At 36.6% G+C, this 21,376-nt stretch overlaps 1 protein-coding gene and 1 long non-coding RNA gene across 5 annotated transcripts in view; one reads left to right on the top strand and one right to left on the bottom strand.

Moving 5' to 3' along the window:
• The window catches only part of LOC138136667 (phosrestin-2-like), an 81,203-nt gene that overhangs the window by 48,403 nt on the left and 11,424 nt on the right, over nucleotides 1–21,376 (bottom strand). For 2 of the 3 annotated variants that reach the window (XM_069055934.1, XM_069055935.1), the window contains one exon: nucleotides 10,765–10,809. The exons of the other annotated variant lie outside the window; for it this stretch is intronic. In XM_069055934.1, the coding sequence (XP_068912035.1) occupies nucleotides 10,765–10,809 (45 nt within the window). The remainder of the gene's footprint in view (nucleotides 1–10,764; nucleotides 10,810–21,376) is intronic. 3 annotated transcript variants of the gene reach the window in all.
• LOC138136668 (uncharacterized) lies at nucleotides 4,763–18,537 on the top strand. Of its 2 annotated transcripts, XR_011161384.1 has the most exons (6): nucleotides 4,763–4,937; nucleotides 14,053–14,209; nucleotides 14,985–15,042; nucleotides 16,986–17,560; nucleotides 17,733–18,165; nucleotides 18,216–18,537. It is a non-coding gene; the product is annotated as an uncharacterized lncRNA (long non-coding RNA). The 2 variants fall into 2 exon arrangements; XR_011161383.1 differs by lacking the exons at nucleotides 14,053–14,209; nucleotides 14,985–15,042.

The raw sequence follows: 21,376 nt of genomic DNA, 5'->3' as shown, positions 1-21,376 counted from the left end.
ACATGTTGTGTCCCACGAGCAAATCCGGCTTTTACTTGACCCTTCGTCGCCATCGCGTGAGAGCCACTTTATCTGATTAAGACCACTTCACTACTACAAATTCGGTAATCTTTAGCCGGGGGCGGGATTATGAGGCGTTATTACAGGGAAACAAAGCGGGAATGAGCGCCGGTAATCTGACGATAAACTCCCCTCGACATGCTATTTTTGGGCTAATGCGACGTCAAAACAAAAATTTTCACCTGCTGGAAATTTAGGTCGAACGAGAATGGCGGAGGCGCCGGGGTCGCCATCGTAAAACTCAAAAGCCAATAAAGGTGAGTCGAATAACAAAATTGCGTCGGGAAAAATACAGTTTTATTAAAGTTTAGCCCAGTCATGTGAAAAAATATGTACAAGGAGACGGTTTTCCGCAACAAATACGCATAAATATAAATTAGAATGAGAAACAAGAATTGTTTTGGTTGCCCCATCATCTTTATCTCTTTCCTTCTCTTTCGTGGATTTACGTTGACTGGATGCACGAGAAGGAAACGATATCTCGTTAGCCTTAAAGATATCTCGCGAGCAACGAGAGAAACTTACCGCACGTCGTGCGGTAATAGACGTATTACCGCACGCCTCATTTCAATTACTCATAATCTTATTCTTATTTTCTAGAAACGTCAGCCTGGAGGTTTTATTGAGGCCACAGCCAGCACAATTAGAATGAGAAACAAAAGTTGTTTTGGTTGCGTCATTATCTTTATCTGTTTCTTTCTCGTCCGTAGATTTACGTTGACTGAAAACACAAAGAGGAAATGATATCTTGTTAGCTTTGCAGATAACTAGCGAGCAACGAGAGAAAGTGTAATGTCCCACTTACCGCACGTCGTGCAGTAATAGACGTTTTACCGCATGCCTCATTTCAAATTCCTCACAATCTTTTTTTTTGACAAACTTTCTAAAAACATCGCCTGAAGATTTTATTGGACCAGCAGAAATTGAATGAGAATCAAAAATTGTTTTGATTGCGCCATCATCTTTATCTCTTTCCGTTCTTTTCGTGAATTTACGTTGACTGAAAGCACGAGAAGGAAATGATAACTTGTTAGCCTTGAAAATATCTCGAGAGCAACGAGAGAAAGTGTACTGTCTTACTTACGTCACGTCGTGCGGTAATAGACGTATTACCGCACGTCTCATTTCAAATAACTCACAATCTTATTTTTTGACGAATTCTCAAAAAACGTCAGCCTGAAGGTTTTATTGAGCCAGCAGAATTAGTACGAGAGACAAAAATTGTTTTGGTTGCGCTAACATCTTATCTCTTTCCTTCTCTTTCATGAATTTACCTTGACTGAATGCACGAAGATATCTTGTTTAGCCTTGAAAATATCTCCCGAGCAACTAGAGAAAGTCTAATGTTCTACTTACCGCACGTCGTGCGGTAATAGACGTATTACCGCACGTCTCATTTCAAATCACTCACAACTTATTTTTTTGTCTGAAAACGTCAGCCTGGAGGTTTTATTGAGCCATCAGAAAAGAATATTGGATCGATGAGTCGCCACCTAGTATACAAAATTCTTTGACGCGTATGAACATTATGCACATGCACATGACAGCAATAAATTATCATATTCCTTCTTTAGCCTCCAACCTCGTTATTCATCTAAAATTTCCATTTAGTCGTGCGTCCGCATGACATTTCCCTTCATTTACAATAATAAAACGCGTTGCAAAAAATCCCGTATTAATTTTCCTCAAAATGTAATTTAAAATCTCGTCTCTTTCTACCAGCAAGAAAACAAGAGCAAATTAAAATGAAACAAAGACTCAAATTATTTCGATGTCTCTCCCAAGAAGGGAGCTCGAGAGCTGATCTCTTCCGTGACCTTGAGAGCTTTCCACGAAAGCCCAACTAGACTTTCAGTAGAAGACCTGCATCTTTAAAATTAACCAGACTAATTTCGCATTCGTGTTGTTTTTTGGTGATCCAGTCAACACTTAAGCCTTGTAGCTTCCACCCTCAAGCAATAAACTGAAAAATCAAGAGTTTTACGACGCCATCTTGCACGAAGAGCCACTTTCGCGAGTTGAACTTGTGTGACGCATGCCACATTGAGTAAACGAGACTCTTGAAGAATCTATGGCGCTTCGCTATCATATCTGGGTCATCTTCGTCGCTCCAGAACGAGTCTGCCAGTGAAGTGCGTCTTGATACGATCTCCCCTTATGTAGAACAATATCGTCCAGAGCCCGAAGAACAATTTAATTTGTCACGATTAAGCCCAGGCATGAGTTCACACAGGTGGCAGCGTCGATAAAGCAAACATGCAAATTGCTCCTTACCAATCGGGACGAGAATTCTTTGGGTATTGTGTCTGGTGTTTCCGTTTTATGATAGTTGTCTGAGACGCACACACTTCGAGGGTGTAAAAGTGGAAATGAAGGAAACGAGGAAGTTTTATGGTGCGAGTGAACGTGGTGTTGCCTGTTTGGAACTCGTATGAATACGTAGCAATTTTTGAAATAACAGATATTTGAGGGAAATGCTAGTCGAGTCGGGACAAAACGAGAATTAAGTGGTCACTCCTGCAGCTAGTTGTTTTGCTAACCGATTTTAGTAATTCCAACGAGTAGAACCTCAAAGAGCTTTAGCTAAGTACTAAGTTTCCGCAAAACGGCAAGCTTGTGGTTTTGTTGGATTGTAACGTATGCTCAAAGCAAAAGAGTTGAGGAAAAAGTATATGTGCTTGTGGGCATTTTAGTAATGTATGTCTTTGGTGAAAAACTACTGACAGCGGAGACTTCTAACTAGAGAGCTCTAGGTTAAGAACTTTCAAATCACGAGTCTATGATGGTCATGATAAAGTAAAGACACATTTCTAGATCTTGAGCGGCATAAACCACACAGTGTCTATAAATGAATGTGGGATCCTAGTAGGCGCTGAAAGTTTGCCGACTGTTATGATTTTTAAATTACATTAGCAACATTGCCTGTTGATTGTGCAGATACAGACAATTGACTCGCTGTGTAAATTAGAGGTTATGTAAACATGTTGACGTTTAGGGTTCTCTGTTAGGTTCAGTCGTTTTAATCTGGTATTTACAGCAAATGAAGCACTAGAGAATAATGCACTTTTTTTTAACAATTATAACAAAGTGTTAACTCGCCGTTTCATATTTTCAAACCTGTTTTCCAAAACTTAAACAGTTACAGCGTTTTTGGGTATTCAATCGGAAAATACTTCCATTTATAATTTTCCTGACATTCAGCGTTCTTAAAATAACTCTCCGTAAGAAAAATGTTATGTTCTAAAGAGAGAGACATTTTTATTAATTAATAAAAAATCTCAAGCCAAAAATATTTATTGCTGTTTAGCCAATTTAGAGGTGAGAAATAAAAAAAATATGTGAATTTAAAATTTACGAAGAAGACAAGGACTTCATAAAATTTGTTTTAGTTTATTTATATGTATATTTAGTGTTAGATATAAATATTTATAAACAATTTCACAGTAAACTTTTATAGCATATAATCGCCAGTTAAAGCATATTTAGTTTTTTCCCCAAAAATGTATTTGTTATTGGAATGTTACTAATTTATTCAAGAATTCTAAAGTTTATAATAGATTAATTCCCACACACATGAAACGTGCGTGTTCAGCCAATCAGAGCGCTTGCTTTCATCCAATCAAAAATTCCTAAGTTGTGAAAATGTATTGTTGGTTGCATCGAGGATTTGGTCAGGATCATTATTCCTCGTGAATCGCCCTGTACATATATTTTTTGTTCTCCTGCAATTAAAGCGAATGATTACATGGGTGCCGTAGTGGATTAATTGTACAGACAAAAATAAATTACTGAAATTTAGTGCGACTAAAATGAAAATATTCTAATTTATGGGTGTGTTGTTTTTGTTTAATTTTATTACACGAAACGAATTCTCCAAACGGAAATGTAATTTTTCGTTGTGTTTTTGTCCGAACATGTGTCCGCTTTTAGCTTCATTAGATTATTCGTGCAAGTGAAAAAATTTCAGTTTTGGCACGTCCCGCGGGAAAAGCTTCACTCCGGGCAAAGTAGCTAAGTACAATTTGTAAAATAAAATTATTTTCATTTCCCCATCGAGACACCGAAGCGAAATAATCCAGCGCGTTAAATAATTCATATCAGCATACCCACAATCATTTTGTTTGCTCAAAGCAACAAAGAATCGTTTGTTGCGGCCGCATTGTCGATAGAATTATTTTAGAACGTTTTCACACCTAGTCGACGAGTGCTTTAAAACTGGAACATCGAGAGCAAATCGCCGTTTTTGCAAACCAACGTGTTCGCTCCCGATGTTATTAATTAAGCACGCTTTTCACTGTTCCCTCGGGAAACGTTTCATAGCATAACTTGTTTAGCGTACACAAAACTGGAACGTATAGAGGGCGTGTTCTAGAAAAGACTGTTTTGGGATAATGTGAATGCAATTTGTGAAATGAAATTACTTTCATCCCTCCGCACAGCCACTCAATGGATTCATGAAACTCCAGTTTTATTATTATATTTATTAATTTCCTTGATAGGGCGGCCCTTCGGGATCGACCATCACGGAGATGGGTCCCAAGAAATACTCCCAAATTAAAATTTTCATTAAGGATCGTCAAATTTCCATGTGATATTTCTTACTCTCCAACGTTATTGTAATAATTTTTTTCAGACACTCAAAATGTAACAGACCTTTGAAAAATGTATGGTCAAGCAGGCCGTGGTATTTTCTCCAGGCGTTTTGATTGGTCCGCTTTGACACTTTCAGACACATAACCTCATTTTGATCATCATGTAAACTAAATTGTTTGTTTAACGTAAAAACTATCACATCACACTAAAAAACATGAAAAACTTTTATTGGTTGTTCTGCAGTAAATTGTTTTTGTGGAAGAAAATCTTCGCAACACATTCAGGTTCGTAAAACTTTTCCACCATTTAGTCGCCCTTGTAAGCAAATTTTTAAACATCCTGTTTAATTCTTATGCTAAAATAAGTAAAATATTTCCTTGCTGATTGGAACTAACAGATTCTATTTTTCTGTGGACACTTCATTTATACAGGGTGTCTCAACTAAGAGTTTCGAGGGTAATATCTCGGTTATTGTCCAACGGATTTTTGTGAAATTTAAAATGCAGATATTTTAGACGGTGAAGAGTAAAATTCCATTAACGCAATAACCCAAGTCTTAAAAACTAATTTTTACATGCCTTTTTAAAATGTTGAATCACTCAAGATTTATGTCAAAAAATTGATCTTCAGTAAAAAATGCTGTAAGGAGAAACTCGTCCTTGAAAAACGTCTGGTTTGCAAGAAAAAAGAAAAAAACTGTGTTAAATGTGGCTGCAGATGCAAAAACGTAGACGTGTATGAAACAAACGCGCCCTATCGCCGACTTTGGATTATCCCTCTTCGCATAAACGCAGGTGACATATTTGACGTTTATCTTTCCAACCTTACAAAGTTGAAGACAACATTTGGACGTAATTTATTGTACTGAACGCTTCAATTCTTCCATAAAGGACTAAAACACGATCGGAATATTTTAGCAAGGTAATTTAGTTCACGTACTCTTCCTGTGTCTTCAAATAAATTGACGAGTCTCTGAATGTTAAATTTTGTAAAATTTGGATAGTGTTCCACGAGAAAACGAACTGTGTCATTGAAGTTCTTACGACACTCTCCACAAGCAAAAATAGTTTCCTTTTTGAACAATATTGAAATTTCTGCCATTGTAGTCTATTTTTAGAGTATTTTCAATAAATTGACACAATTGGACTTTTTTAATAAAGCGCGCCCACTTTTGACAGTTTTTAAGGGGTGTACAGAATGTTCCTTGGTATACTTCGTCCATCGAGAGATTGGGAGATTTTAAATTGTATTAAATTAACCCAACACTACAAAATGCACTAGAATACAATAATTAGAGCATAATTTCAGGGCAAAAAGTGTTACTGCTTGAAGAGTATATTTCAAATTTTACGTGCGCTAGGTACTATTTTCACTACGTAGAATTTAGTGATTTTTATGTCAACCAATCTCTCGCTGGACAAACTTTAGCTTTTCATTAATTGTTTCAAAATGTAACTGCTCAAATACCTTCAAAATTTAGCTTAAATTTTTAACAACAAAATCTAATCTTTTCGTTGAATCAGACGAGTGATTTAGTTAATTGTTTGTGTAGACACCTATTTTTTACTGTTTAACAATCTAATAATAATTGCGTTTAATTTTCAATAAAGGAAACATGTGTTAAAATTACATTTTTTAACTTGAGGTAATTTTATTTTTACTAATTGAACCTTCACCGTCTAAAATATCTGTATTTTAAATTTCACAAAAATCCGTTGGCAAATAACATTGCTTTGGAAATGATCAGATCCAAATTTCCAATTTTTCTTGTTATAATATTTGGATATCCTCCAACACGTTATAACAAAAAGATGTTATTAGATTTACCAACGTAACACTCTCCTTGTTATAAAAGCGCACGGTGAAGGTTACATAAATAGCTAAAAGGAAAAAAATATATAAGGCATAGCCAGTACATTATTTAAAAAAAAAACTACTTTTACCTGAAAAAAAACTTTGTTTAGGCAAAGAAAAATTTTATATGTACTATGAAATACAAATACAACAAATCTAAAAAGTAATTAACATTACATTACTTTTTCACACCGACGAATGAAAAATTAAACAAAAATCGATGCCATTTCGGTTTGAAAAGCTTTAGCAGCAAAGGCGAGAGGAAGCTTTAAAGTATGTCAGTACTTTTGAACTTGAACATTAAAAAATTCGTAGAGAAAAAAATCTTCTATTAAATTTTCACTCTTCACGTCAGTTTCAAAAGTAGCTATTATTGCTCTCAAGGCTAGCTTTATTCTACTCCACAATAGAAAGAGATAAAGGAAATAAGAACAGAGGTGGCTCGGTGGACGCATGGCTGTCGGAGAAAGTACAGTACTCTGAGGTCGCGGTCCCGATGCTAGTGGGTTCGAATCCCACCGAAGAGGGAGGATTTTTTCCAAGGAAGGAACCTCCGCCGGGCCATGGATGTGTGTGTGTGTGTCTCTTCGGGGCTGACGGTAGGGTGGTGGAAGGAAGAATCAACACTCTTTCGACCACTACCGCGAGGTCAGCACGGGTTCGAGTCCCGTGGGGAAGGGCGCCCATGGGTGTATAAATGTTGTTGTGTATGTCTGTGAATGTGAGGTGGAATGGGCGTGGGTGGTCGGGGAAAGTGCCCCGGAGCCCCGTCGCACGACCTGAAGTAAGGATAGGCAAAGGAATAGGAATTGAAAAACGGCCGACCGAAAGGTACCGTAAAAGCCGTATGGCAAAAAACGGGGACGAGGAGATATGGAAATACATAAACCGAGAGAGAAAGAAAAAGGATTAGTGAGCAGGGAAATAACAATGCAAGAATGGGAAGAATACTTCATGAAACTGTTGGAAGGGAGATAGGAAGAAGGAAAGGCAGAAACAGAAATGAAGAAGAAGCAGACAGCGGTAGAAGGAACAGAAGTCACAGTAGAAGAGGTAGAGAGACAAATAAGGAAAGTGAAAAAGAGATAAGGCATCGGGGAGGGACGGAGTGCAGAATGGACAATGAATGTATGGGACAGAAGAAATAGTAGAGAGACTGGTTGAAGTATGGAGAGGAGAGGGATTCCCGGTAGGCTGGAGAGAGGGTGTAATTTGCCCCCTTTACAAAAAGGGTGAGAAAAACAAAGTAGAAAACTACTGCGGAATAACTCTGCTAAACACAAGAAAAGATGAAGAGAGAGATCGAGGAAAAGGGAGTGGTACCTGACAGTCAAGCAAGATTCAGAAAGAGAAGGGGTACTATGGACAATATATACAATCTGAACCATTTAACAAAGAACGAATTAAAGAAGAAAGAGGTGGGAACAGTGCAGGAGGAATAGGATGAGAGTGAAAGTGGGAAAGAGAGCAGCAAAGTTTGAAGAAAAATGGATAGAAGGGAAGAGTGCAGGATACTAACGGAATGCTGGAAAGAAAAGAAAAAAACACGGAAAAGAAGGAGAGCGAGAAATACTATCAGAGAAACGGGTATGCCAGTAAAGAAGTGGAACGATTGAGGGTCAAAGGAAGATGGATGAATGTAGAGCTGAGTGAAAGGGACAAAGACACAGACAAACAAGAAAGAAGGGAAAGAATCAAAGAAACCAGATACAACAGGGAATATGAGAGGTGGCTCGGTGGCCGCATGGCTGTCGGAGAAAGTACTCCGAGGTCGCGGTCCCGATGCTAGTGGGTTCGAATCCCACCGAAGGGGGAGGATTTTTTCAAAGGAAGGAATCTCCGCCGGGCCATGGATGTGTGTGTATGTCTCCTCGGAGCTGACGGTAGGGTGGTGGAAGGAAGAATCAACACTCTTTCGGCCACCACCGCAAGGTCAGCACGGGTTCGAGTCCCGTCGGGAAAAGGCGCCCATGGGTGTATAAATGTTGTTGTGTATGTCTGTGAATGTGAGGTGGAATGGGCGTGGGTGGCCAGGGAAAGTGTCCCGGAGCCCCGTCGCATCACCTGAGAAGGCAAAGGAACAAGGAAATTGGTATGGAAAAGACAGCCGACCGAAAGGTACCGTAAAAAGCCGTATGGCAAAAAACGGGAATGGCAAATTAAAAAAAAAAAAAAAAAAGGAATATGAGAGGTATATAACAGAGGAAATTCCGGAGTAACTGGGGAGAGAGAGTGCAAAAGAAAGAAAAATTATGGCGAGATTTAGATGTGGGAACGAGGAGAGATAAAACAGGTACTGGATGGAAGGAGAGGAAAGAAGAATGTGCCATGAGGAGAGAGAGAGAGACAATCGAGCACATGTGGAACGGATGTTGCGAAATGAGAGAGAGGGAGGGAAAGAAACGGGGAGAAATACTGAAAGAAAACGGAAGGGAGATAAGATAGATGAAAGAGATATGGAAGAGGAGGGAAAGGATAGAGAAGGAGAAGGGTGGGGATAGGAATTAAACTTTTGTCATGAACATGAATGTAAAAAACTTCACTTTATTATATTTTCAGTCAAGCTAAAAGAATTTTGAAAAACGGGATAGTGTTTTTAAAATCAAAATAATTAGTGAACAAAGTGAACCACTGAGCATACTTGTCATACAAGCATAAATCCTAAAAAAATACCAAATGCGTGCTACAAAATGCGTCTTATAAGACTCGTATCGTAATATACTATTATCCATAAATAACTCCTATTATTTTAAAATTGATGTGAGTTGTCAAAATATAACATTAGCTAACACTAAAGTGTTATGTCATTTTCGGTATTAAAAGCTTGAAATTGCAGGGAGTAGAGGTATTGGATTCTCTCATGGGCTGTGACCTTGGAACTATCTGCGCGAAGGCGGAGCGATAAACCAGTGAAAAATCTGTAAATGAAAACTGAAAACATCGTCTGCTTTCAAATTAAATACATAGAAATAGACGAAAGAGAGACGAAACTAACGTAACGAATGACGATGTTTTCCAGTCGGTTTGTAACGCCAATTTGAGACCAATATTTGTTGTTTCCGCAGATATGACTCATAGCCCATGAGAAAATCCAACACTTCCTATCTTAATACATTCACCACTTGCGGGAAAACCTAGAGGCCCTAATGAAACTTGCGTACAAAGCAGGCTTGTCCACACGGCTTTAGCCCAGAAATTCTCACTTACTAATATTGGTTGCAGCTTCAGAGACGACACGACATTTATTTTGTTGCTTACTGCACCAGCAGACACGATTTATATAATACATCCTGCATTCAAATAGAGAAATCGAGTGCATCCTAAAAACGCTCTAAGTGATCACTTTCTGTATTCACAATTCACTACCGAATTACACATTCCATTTAAACCTGTAAATTCTTCTTCTGAAGCTCCCGGATTGTCCCCACAGACTAAGTAAGCTATCGCACATTTCAGTTTTATTGCATTAATATCTATAATATCGTGTATTTCTCGCCTGTTTCGTATTTGTGTTGTTCCCTAATTGTCTACGATCTGGTTAATTTTCCGGAATTTCTGTTTCTAATTCTACGTTGGTCTATTCCTCCCCACAACGCGGAAAATGTAGTCGTTTCAATTAAATTCATCGCGAAAACGTTCATTAACGGAACGCTAAGAAAACAAAGCATTGGAGGTAATTTCAAAACTGTCATCCATAATTTCGAACCGAAAATTACAAAATCGACGTTTTATTAGCAATTTGTTAATTAAGTTATCGTCGGGGCAAGAATCACAAATTACACAACACAAAAAATATCCAATTTGAACTCGCCTCCGCTCCCGTTATCACAAACTTTCTGGCTGTAATTGCGCGTTGTTTTCTCCCGAGATTTCTCTACTTTCATAATTAGATGGCAGAATTATTGTTGGCGCGTTTTATTACTCTGTTTGACCCAATTTTTCACATACGCGGTAACTCCCAGGACTCAGGCGACCCTCCTGGAAGTTGTATTTATTCCAGATATCTAAGACGACAATTTGATAATTTGCGAAATTGAATTTGAGAAGCTTTTTTATCGGAATTAATTGTATTCGAATCAGCTCTGGAGCTTTTGAGAAGCTTCTCAGATTAGCTTGGCGGAGGCGCCGGGACACTCCAACAAAACAATTTCATATTTTATTCATGGCGAACGAGACGATTGAAATTTTTCCCTCGGTTTGATCAATGCAACAAGGGGTGTCAATTAGCCAATCAGGGGATTACACGAAAAGTCTTACCTCTGCGAGCTGAGCGAGTCTGGCGCTGGCTCCGCTTTGTTCCCGCTGAAACATGAAGAAGAGATGAGTTGGGGGCCAAGAGAAAAACACACATCAAAAACGTTTTACATTCTTAGGGGAAATTCAATTTTGCCGCATGTAGATTCGAACTTTGCTTTTAGACGTCAATATTGAAGACGCTGCAGAATGGGGCGAATAAATAGAAAAGGTCATGTTGTAAACATATTTCTGGTTGGAGGGCCCTACACTCGATCATTTCGATCGGTCGCTGCTTTTTTACGACGAGATATTGCAATAAAAAGACCAACGACTTCGATAATATTTGCTTTGCTACCGAATTGCGATGTCACGTACTTCCTAACGATCTAAATTGCCGCCGTTTTGTCGGCCCATCTCGAATTTACGCCGCCAATATGAGGCGGTTTTCAGTTCGTGCCGCTCCCGACAGAAATGCGACTTGGCTGTTTTCCGGCTTCCGCAAACGACCAAATTCTTAACGACCAGCGAGAGCCAATTATATTTGTTTACAAACAGTACAACAATCAAATTGCAAGCCAAGTAACCTGAATCGCGTTGAGCAATTCTCGGTAAGCTTTTGCAAACATTAATAAGCTGTGGGCTGAGCTTTGGAAAAATTATTATGCCTCGAAACGACACACTTCGAGACTTTACAGTATTTAAAAAAATATCAAAAAGTCAAGGGTTTAAGAAGAGAAAATGGGCAGTAATAAATACAAGAGCCATCAATCATTTGCTGTATCTGAAAGAAGAAACTAAGAAAATTCTTATAATTTTATTTCTCGATGCAGTCACCCAAGATACCATAATTATAATAATGATAATAACGGAAATAACAAGTGATCAAAAAGAAAACAAATCAGAGCAGGCGTTGCAAATTATCGGCCATGTCGTAGCGGAATTCTATGCAAATAAGCGTTCAATGCATGGGCGTCGACAATTTGTGGTCTCAAATACATAGTACTTTATAATAAATCACACCTCATGAATTTATAGACGTTGGAATTATAATTTATAGACGTTGGAATTATAATTGTGCATTATTATTATTATTATTATTGGTAAGAATGGGTAATTCGCCAGCTTTATTGCCAAATGCGACGCCACTGGTAAGCATATTTTTGGCTGAAATGTTAATGAAACGTCAATTTTAAGGTAACGGTGTGCTGTTGCTAACCTAGAAAACAACTTTTCGATTTAGGCAAAGTTTATAGACGTTTACTGTAATTGGTAAAATTGTTGTGAGATAAAGCATTAATTATTAATAAGTAATTAATTAATTAATAATAATAATAATAATTCCGAGGTTTTGCTTTGACAAGTGATGTTTGTTTGCGCTATCTGCTCGAGTTATAATTTATTAGAGGATTTCTGGAATTGATTTATATTTTGGGACCGCAATAACATTTTGGTTAAGTGATTCCGAATTGTGAGTGGGATTTATTGAAGAATATTAAAGCAAAATTGGATAGTGGAATTGAGGTTAGGTCGCCGTAATTGCTTCAGATTATCGTTTTAACGAACAAAAGGTGCCGCTGTCCTAGCAATCGCCAGGATAGAAGGTTCCATATGAACCAAGGAAGTGTGGGGGCGATCCATGAAACAACGAAAAAAAAAGGGAAAGAACAGGGAAAGCTAGAACAGGAAGACAAGAAGAGGAGGAAGAGGAGGTATTTGGGACAAGCAAGAAAATAGCAAGATCACCTGAAGTAGAGCAGAACAGGTAGGGAAATGGAAATAAAAGAGGAAATAAAGGCGATACGAAAAGAGGACCAAGAAGTCAAGGAGAAATAGAAAGACTAAGGGAAGGATTTAAGAATACAGAAAAGAAATGGGAGGAAGAAAAAAACAACATGTCTGAGAGAGTAGCACGGCTGGAAAGGAAAATGGAATATGAAGAAAAGAGAAGAACAAAAAATAACATAGGTAGTGATAACAGGATGGAGAGTTGAAGGAAAGAGCAAGCAGCAGATCAAAGGGGAGTGTGGGAAAGAAAAAGTGATGAGGCAAAATGGAAAACTGAGAGAAAAGTAGGAAACAAAGAAGATATTCATAGACAACGACCTCAGAAAACAAGAACGAGAGATACAGAAGAAACTAGGAACCATCGCGAAATAAGAAAAAAGGAAAGGCAAAGAAGTAAAAGTGGGATATAGGAAAATATTTAACAATAGAAGGGAGAAGGAATGGAGAAAGGGGGAGACTAGAGATTTTTGAGTAGGAGAAGGAATAGGGCAAGAAGAAAACGGAGACATTGGAAGTGGAAAAAGGACAAAGAAAAAGGTAGTTGGACGGAGAAGATGCACAAGGGGGAACACAAGAAAGAATATAAGAAGGGGAAGGCACGCAAGCAAAAAAGATAACGAAAACGGCAAGAAGATAAGAAGGGGAAGCAAAAAAGATAACGAAAACGGCAAAAACTATATTGAAACGTAGCGGGATTAAGAAAAAAAGAAGAAGAAGAATTTGGGACTACGTGAGATAATTTGAGATATTTGGGGCTGGTAGAAACATGGGTAGAAGAGCGGAGCTGGGAAAAAATAGAAGAGTTGTTACCTAAAGAGTACAAATGGGAATGTCAAGGGGCAAAACGAGGATAGAAGAAAGGATATAGAAAGAGAGGTGTGGGGATAGGAATTGAAAATGTTATTTTTGGAATTGTATTTTATGTTGTGTTTATGTATACAGGGTGTTATTGAAATGCGTGACCAAATTTTAACCACGAGCTACTGGCTTCATATAGAAATCGGAAAAAATATTTAAAAAATTCTGTCAAAAAATAAATTGACATTTTTTTGGGCTACAATTTTTTTTATTGCTTTTAGTGTTCTACGTTGTCCCACAACCGCGTAGGTAATTCCGCACATTTTAAAAATACACCCTGTTTATCATATTTTATAAAACGTACACGTTTCCTTGTTTTAAAACATATTTCCTAGAGGTTACTTCGCATTGGCGTACATTTTATAAAATATTATATACACGGTGAATTTTTAAAATGTACCGAAATTTTACCTACGAGGTTGTAGGACAACCTAGAAGACTAAAATCAATTAAAAAAAAATGTAGCTCAAATAATAAATGTCATTTTATTTTTTGACATAGAATTTTTTAAATATTTTTTCCAAGTTCTAGACGAAGCCAGTAGCTCGTGGTTAAAATTTGGTCACACATTTCAATAACATCTTGTATAGTTTTAAAATATGTAAAAGGAATCCGAAGCCTGTAGGGCAAAATAAAGCATATTATAATAATAATAAATTTTTCCAGCGGGAAGCAACCAATAAAACAATAAAACATAAGAAGTATGATTATCTTTACAACTCAAACCAAGGCAAACGTTTTTGATCACTATAAAGAAAATTTCAACACCGATTAGAAGGGCCATTCATCGCAAAGATCTTTCTTTCTTTTTCGTATTTTTTACGTATGTATCTAATTGTTATTATTAATACCCATTAAGGATGAACTGGAGTAACAATCTCAGCAAAAAGTTGCGGAATTCTTATAATGTTATGAAACGTTTATTACGAGAAATCAATATTTGAAAAAATAGTTTTTAATTTTTGGAAACGAATTGTAATGAGTTGCAAGAAAATTTTGTGTTTATTTTCTTGATATTTAGATAATTACTTACACGTGATTTTACAATCTTTTGACTAAGACCGTACGTGAAAGTAAACAGAAGCACATTGAATTTCAATTTTCATTGATTTCTGTTAAAGTTCTTAACGTAACTGTAGTAAAACGTGCCATATGAGTGTAATGTTGCATACCGACGTCCATTATATGCATTTTGTTCACTTTTATTGAAATTAAAACAGATACATAACCTCAAAAACCGTGTTTTTCCACATATAATTAGCAATTACAAGGGAAATCCTCGACCAACTTTTTTTGTAAATTCATTAGAAAATTCTACGATATCGATACTTTATGTGTGAAAAATTTAAGAAAAATTGGCCTTTTTGAAATATGTTTTTTATCAATTTTTATTGCTCGATTTCTCATAACTTTAAAAGGTAATAACTTTAAAATTCCTCGACCAAATTTTTTTAAATTTGGCACAGTACTTTAGAATGGATGAAAGGACTATTGTACCAATTTTAAGCAAATTTCGCCATTTTTCAATGTTACTCCAGTTCATCCTTAAATTGTATTTATCGAATTTACGAGATGAAAATAGTATATTATGTTTTGAGGAGCAAAAATGAAGTTTTATGTGCTGCGGCTGGTAGATTGGCTGCCGAACGCAGTGAGGTAGGTAGGAATTTCAAATGATTTAGCTAGTTTACTTTACTGCCGCTCATCAGCGGAGATAATAACTTCACGGACGCCCTCAGCGGAGATAATAACTTTTTCTGCCGCTCGTTAGCTCGTTAGATGCCATGACAATGAAGTGACACTTTAGCATTATCAATGCAGCAGGATAATGTCATAATTTACGGACGTTTGAAGAAAAAAGAACTTTTTTTAATGTTTTGTTACTTTATTATTAGATTTTATAAACAATTTGACAGACAGTGTTTGTCACATATAATATTCTCCAGATATTGTACTTATCATTTATTGTCTGTGGTGTAGAAACGAAAGGTTAGCAAAATTCGAACAATTTTATTTTTCAACATACTAACATAGTCACATCAGACATTGATATATTCTGGGTAAAGTTGCCGACGTGCTTTGACGTCCTTAAAAAATTCTTTTCTCTGTTACTTCGTCCGATCGCTTCCGTTTTTAAACCTAATTTATTGCCCAAAAGGTATTTCATTCCTTCTCAGATATCGATTTATAGCAAAAGACAGGCCTGACTGGACAATCGTCCGACTAATTCTTAAATACACAAAAAGACATCAATCGAATGTTTTCACTGTGGGTTCGATAATTGTATAACTGTATAAAAAATAATAATTAATTTTATTGTCAACTTACGTTGAATTACATAATATTAACTGGATACTACAGAAATTAACTCAAATTTACAGTACTGTACTATCGTCAGGCTATTATTCGCCGCCGAGAATCGTCGCCGTTCGCGACACAGGTGCGGATTCCTCACCGTTACAATAACATATGTAAAGTCTTGGATTTTCTCATGGGCTATGAGTCATATCTCATATCTGCGCAAACGAGGAATATCGGTTTCAAGTAGGCGCCACAAACCGATCTCTCTCTCTCTCTCTCTCTCTCTCTCTCTCTCTCTCGTCTATTTGCATATAAAGCAGTCGACGTTTTCAGTTTTCATTTACAGATTTTTTACCTTCGCGTAGATATTTTCAAGGTCACAACCCATGAGAGAATCCAAGACCTCTACTTTCTTGATAAGACAAATCAAAAAACAATTATTTATATCTTGTAATCTTCTTATTAGTATCAATGCTAACTCTTTTCCGGTAATATTTGCAGTCATTTTACATTATAAAACAGCCCTTTTTAGTTCCAGATGATGATTTAACATTATTTTAACTTCCATTTTTAACATGTAAATGCTTTTTGGCGCTGACAAATCAATCAATCAATTATTCATAAGCCAATGCTTCCGCAGCTGTCGCTTTAACCCTCGTTTTTATTAAAAAACAAGTAATCAAGTATGGAAATTAAACCGCACCGTTATTCCCTTTCATTATATTAAATAAATGTTATTGCGAATTTTGTTAACTATTTAATAATCACATTTACAAAACACTGAATTAAAGGCTTCGCCGATCAGCGTGTGATAATTAATTTCCAGTTACCTGTTATTTGTGAATAATGATGATTCTTTGGAAATTTAAGAGAAAATCTTGAAATTTCTGTATCCATAGCTACCAGTAAGTGAAGGTTTCTCTTTCGTTCACTTCACTTTCGCTCATCATTTTTCGCTCACGCCTAATTTTTCCAATTCTTTCTGATAACGTAATTTGGATATTTTAGGCACTTGCCTCTTCCAGGACATCATCAGGAACATATAACTTTTCATCATCCACTTTACTGACGTATTTTATTTTTTTCCATAGCAACAGATCCCTCCGAACATGTAATTTATTTATTTATTTATTTATTTATTTGATTTATTTTAATTTTATTTCAAATTTTGAACACAAAACTAAATACATCATAGAGAGTAAGACCGCTTTCGTTCACTTGAATTGCTCCGCAATTCGCGTGAACGAAAGCTATGCGTTCCTCATTCTTACTGTAAATAACTATTGTTTGTCCCACAGAAGCGGCAGCAAAGAAAATAATTCTCTACTAAGTACCAATTACTATAATTTCTTCATCTTAACTCATTCATATGAACCATCAACAAAACGCAACAGTGAGTGGATGCAAGAGCTTTGGCAGCTTTAGCCAACTGAAGCTATTTTGACCATCGCATATAATCTGAAAGAACTCAAGAACAACGTTATTGTGATTTGAAAATAAAAAAATTCCTGTTACCCTCCGGATATATGAAAAATATGTCTTGCAGTGATATTAAAAGCTAACCTCTCCAGGAATTTATTGCACAGACGAAATTGCATTGCATAGTCGGCGAGAACAACTACGCCGCAATATTTTTTAATCGGAAATTATGAAATTCAAACTAATGGTGTTTTGACAGAAGAGAGACTGAACGATCGTCTGCTTTGTCCAATTTTAATTAAAATTTCCATCCGAAACTGACTAACGGAAATTTAATTGTAAAAGTTGATATTACTGGATCGCGTTCGAATTTGTTGGCGAAGATTGTAATTACTTTTATTCCTTCAGTGATTCGCATAAAGTGGCGTTAATTGTGCGATAATGATCTTCGTGGGTGAGTTGTAACTGTAATTATATCCGGACGCACTGGTTCCTGTCGAGAAACGTAAATTCGAGGCTTTTAAGACGAAATTAACTTTTCCTTCGTCGCTCGAGATATCTCCTTTTTTGGCTCAATTAGCGATAAAGCTCCATATTTTAATTCTTTTTGACATTTGAACTCGCAGGACGATTCCGCAGTGACAGGAGAGCTTGTCTTGTCTCCAAAATGGATAAAATCGTAATAAAATGACTCTGTAAAGTGACTAGACGCCGCAAGGAATCCATAAGGATGTGATGGAATCCACACCTTAAACTCAAACCTTCAGCTTTAAAGTTCGTAAAGAATTCCACTCGAGACCCCGGAGCTGTTGTGGCAGAAGAAAGCGGCGATTTGGTCTACGAAGTGGTAGGTATAAAGTTGTAGATTTTCTGTAAGTGGCTCCAGATCAAAGCACATCCGAGAGCTGACCCCTGAGGACCAGGGTGCTTGCGGATTTCCTGAGAATTATTACGGTGGATGAGTCTTCACTTCATCATTTTGATCCAAAGTCAAATTGGCAAAATGTGAAATGGAAGCACAGTTCTTTAACCAATAGGAATTTCCTCAAAGGTTTTAAAGTAATTCATTCTATTGTATTTGTACAAATGGCTTCATTAAATCCTCTTAGATATTTGCACCGGAGGAAATGCTCGGGGAATTGTATAAATAATTTAGAAATATTCTTAAAGCTTTGAAATCACACCTTTGCTGCAAAAAACAGTTTACTGTCATATCTATAAAAAGCATTTGCTGTGGCATTTTTAATTGCAAGTTCTTGCATATTGTTATTGGTTATTTCTAACCAGTACGTTTTTTAAATGAAGAATAAATGGAAATCAAGAGGAGACGAAACCACGAAACCACGAAATCAGTAGAAAATGATGTTTTGCGAATCATTATGAAATAAATTGTTATTACGTTAATAATAATAAAAATGAGCCTCTTTTTGATCCCCGAGAAACGTCCAAGGTCATATTCTCTAAACAAAAAATATTTGGGTTTTACGTAATGTTTTTATAGGAATCGTACCTAATTACTTATTAACCAGGATTGTGAAGGCTTTAAAAAAACAAATAAATTGAGTTTTTAAACAAAAAAGAGTAGTTTATTTGCTCTATTAATGTCTGGGTAAATCGTTTTTCCAACATTCAATAGACATTGTTATACAACAGAGGTTTTTTTTTCAATAGATCCGTTCCAAACAGTTCATTTTATTTATCAATAGTGACATTTCACACAAAAAAAATTGCCATAATTTCCAAAATTTCAGTAGATTCGTGGATCATAGTTACGTGTAAAAATGACAAATGATGTTTTAGATAACATCGATACAGTAAATGATTTCCAAAACAATTTTTTTATCACATGAAATACATACTTTTTGTTATGTAATCGCTGTAATAGATTTTAATAACAGCTCCTAAATACAAGATAGTATACAGGGTGTATTAAAAATGGCACATAATTTTACATCATATGATTCTATGTTGAAATACAAGCAAAAAACTCTAGTACCAATTTGCTGTTAATCTTCTGCTCATGGAGTTATTAACAGTCAAAATATGTACATTTAAATAGCATCAAAAACACATAACTTAACACCTAAAACAAATATTCCAGCAATAATTTTACCATTTTGATTATTGGTTTTGTAATTTGTAATTTCATTGCTGTTCATAAATTTTGAAAAATTAAAAACAAAATCATACATACACCCTGTATATTATGTATTAATTTTAAAAAGTCTGGAAAAAACTTATTTCCTATTGATCGGTTCGTGGCCCACAATCTAAGCAAAGTAATTTTTTCACAAGCAAATAGGTCGCGTGCTCTATAATAAATTATTCTAATAAAAATTTCAACAAAGTGATTTACACCACAATAATACGAAACGCAGGCATTCATCACAAAGTTCAGGCTGCGACTAAGTAATCAATAATTCCATTATAGTTGGCATTCTTGCAATAGTAACAAATAATAATCAAAGGGAATCCGATGTTTGCATCCAAACCAAGACATGTCGCTTGTTAAATCAGAGCTGGTATTACTTAGCAAAGCGAAATGTGCGGTTAAAAAAATTTCAATCCATTAACTGACAAACATTTCTGTCGGATTGAAGCTTTCGATATCATTAATTAAAAAGACAAATATGTCGTCGACGCGCATGATTCGTCAACAGTATGAACCACAGACGACAACCGTCAATAATTTAGGTCATGGTTTAATTTAAAAAGAGAAAAAAAAAATCTGAGCTCTTCTATACTCTGTTCACTCAAGCAACATAGTAATCACGTGCAAACCACGCAGCCAAGAGACTCCGCCTCTCGTTGCGAGTCATCTGAGAGATAGATATATTTCAGTGGCGTAACAAAATCGTATTCTGATTTGGTAAAAAGTTGACTTTGTAACTAAATCAAGTGAACAAGTAATGTACTGGAATTAACTCCACGACACTGACACCAAACGCTTCACTGAAATGAAGGTTTGTGCATACTCTCTTTGTCCTTTATCGTTGCATCTCTCTTGTTTGTCTTGTTCAATAACGCGCAAGCAGGTGAGAATGACGTGATTTATTACATGGCTCAAGTGAACGACGTATAAGTGTCGATTTGTTTCATTATATTATTGATAACAACACGTTGCAGCGTTGCCATATTTTTGTAAACCTTGGAGTGCATTGCTACGTTGCATGGAAAATGCAGTTTTCTCGGCACTGTCAACTCTTTCTTCCATTTGAAACAGTTGTATTACGAAAAGGGTACGAAGAGGGTACGTTTGAAGAAGGAACTAACAGAGTTCCAGAACGGGAAGATGCCCAAGTAAAAGCGAAAAAGGAAATAAAAGCAAGGAAATGAAAACTATGATTAGAAAGATAAGAGAGGATACGACAGGAATAGGAGAGGAGAACAAAGTATTAAGAAAGGAATTAGGGACAGTGAGAGAGGAGAAAGAGGAAAGAATTAGCGGCAGTGAGAGAGGAGATGAGAGGAGAAGAAAAATGGCAGGCGGAGGAGACAGGTTGAGATGAAAAGGATGAAAATGATAGAGGAAAAGATGGAACAATGAGAAAAGAAGGAGTGGTAGATTTTAAAAGAAGGAGGGGAGAAGAGAAGACGAACCAGCGAGAAAAGGTATAAAGAGAACGTGAATAAAAAGGTAAAGGTCGATCGACAAAGAAAACGGAAACCGGAAAAGAAGCGCAAAGGGGAAGTGGCTACCCAAAGAGTACAAATAGGGGATACAAGGGGCAAAAAGAGAAAAGAAAAAGGAAAGAGCTACCGGGAGAATAAAAACAGGGGTGAAATTGGGGATTGAAGAAAAGCGACAAGAAGAGGGAGAAGAAGAAGGATGCATGGAAAGGAATGTTCATATAGGCAATAAATGGTGGAAAATAATGACAATATACAGAAAAGAGATAAAGACAACAAGAAGTCGTGTCGAAGACGCAATGAAGAAAAACAGGGGAGATCGTATACTTTTGGGAGGGGCTTAAACGGGAGAATAAGAGAACGAGGAGCAAGAAATGGGGAAGAGGAGAGGGTGGATGGGAAAAGAAAATCCAAAGACAAGGTGGAAAATGCAGAGGGGAAGAGAATGATGGAATGGATCGAAGAAAATGAATGGGAGGTATTGAACGGGAACAAACAAGGGGACGAAGAAGGGGAATGGACCTATACAGGGTGTCTTAAAATTTTCGTATTCCGAGTTCGGGACTTAGTAGGGGACATCCTGTTGACCAAGTAAAAATTTTGCGAGAAAATTCACATTTTTTGACAACTCATTTTAAGG

The sequence above is a fragment of the Tenebrio molitor genome, chromosome 8, assembly GCF_963966145.1.
Source record: "Tenebrio molitor chromosome 8, icTenMoli1.1, whole genome shotgun sequence".
Lineage (NCBI taxonomy): Eukaryota > Metazoa > Arthropoda > Insecta > Coleoptera > Tenebrionidae > Tenebrio > Tenebrio molitor.
The sequence above is the reverse complement of the archived record's forward strand: the minus strand, read 5'-3'. Positions and strand labels throughout refer to the sequence as shown.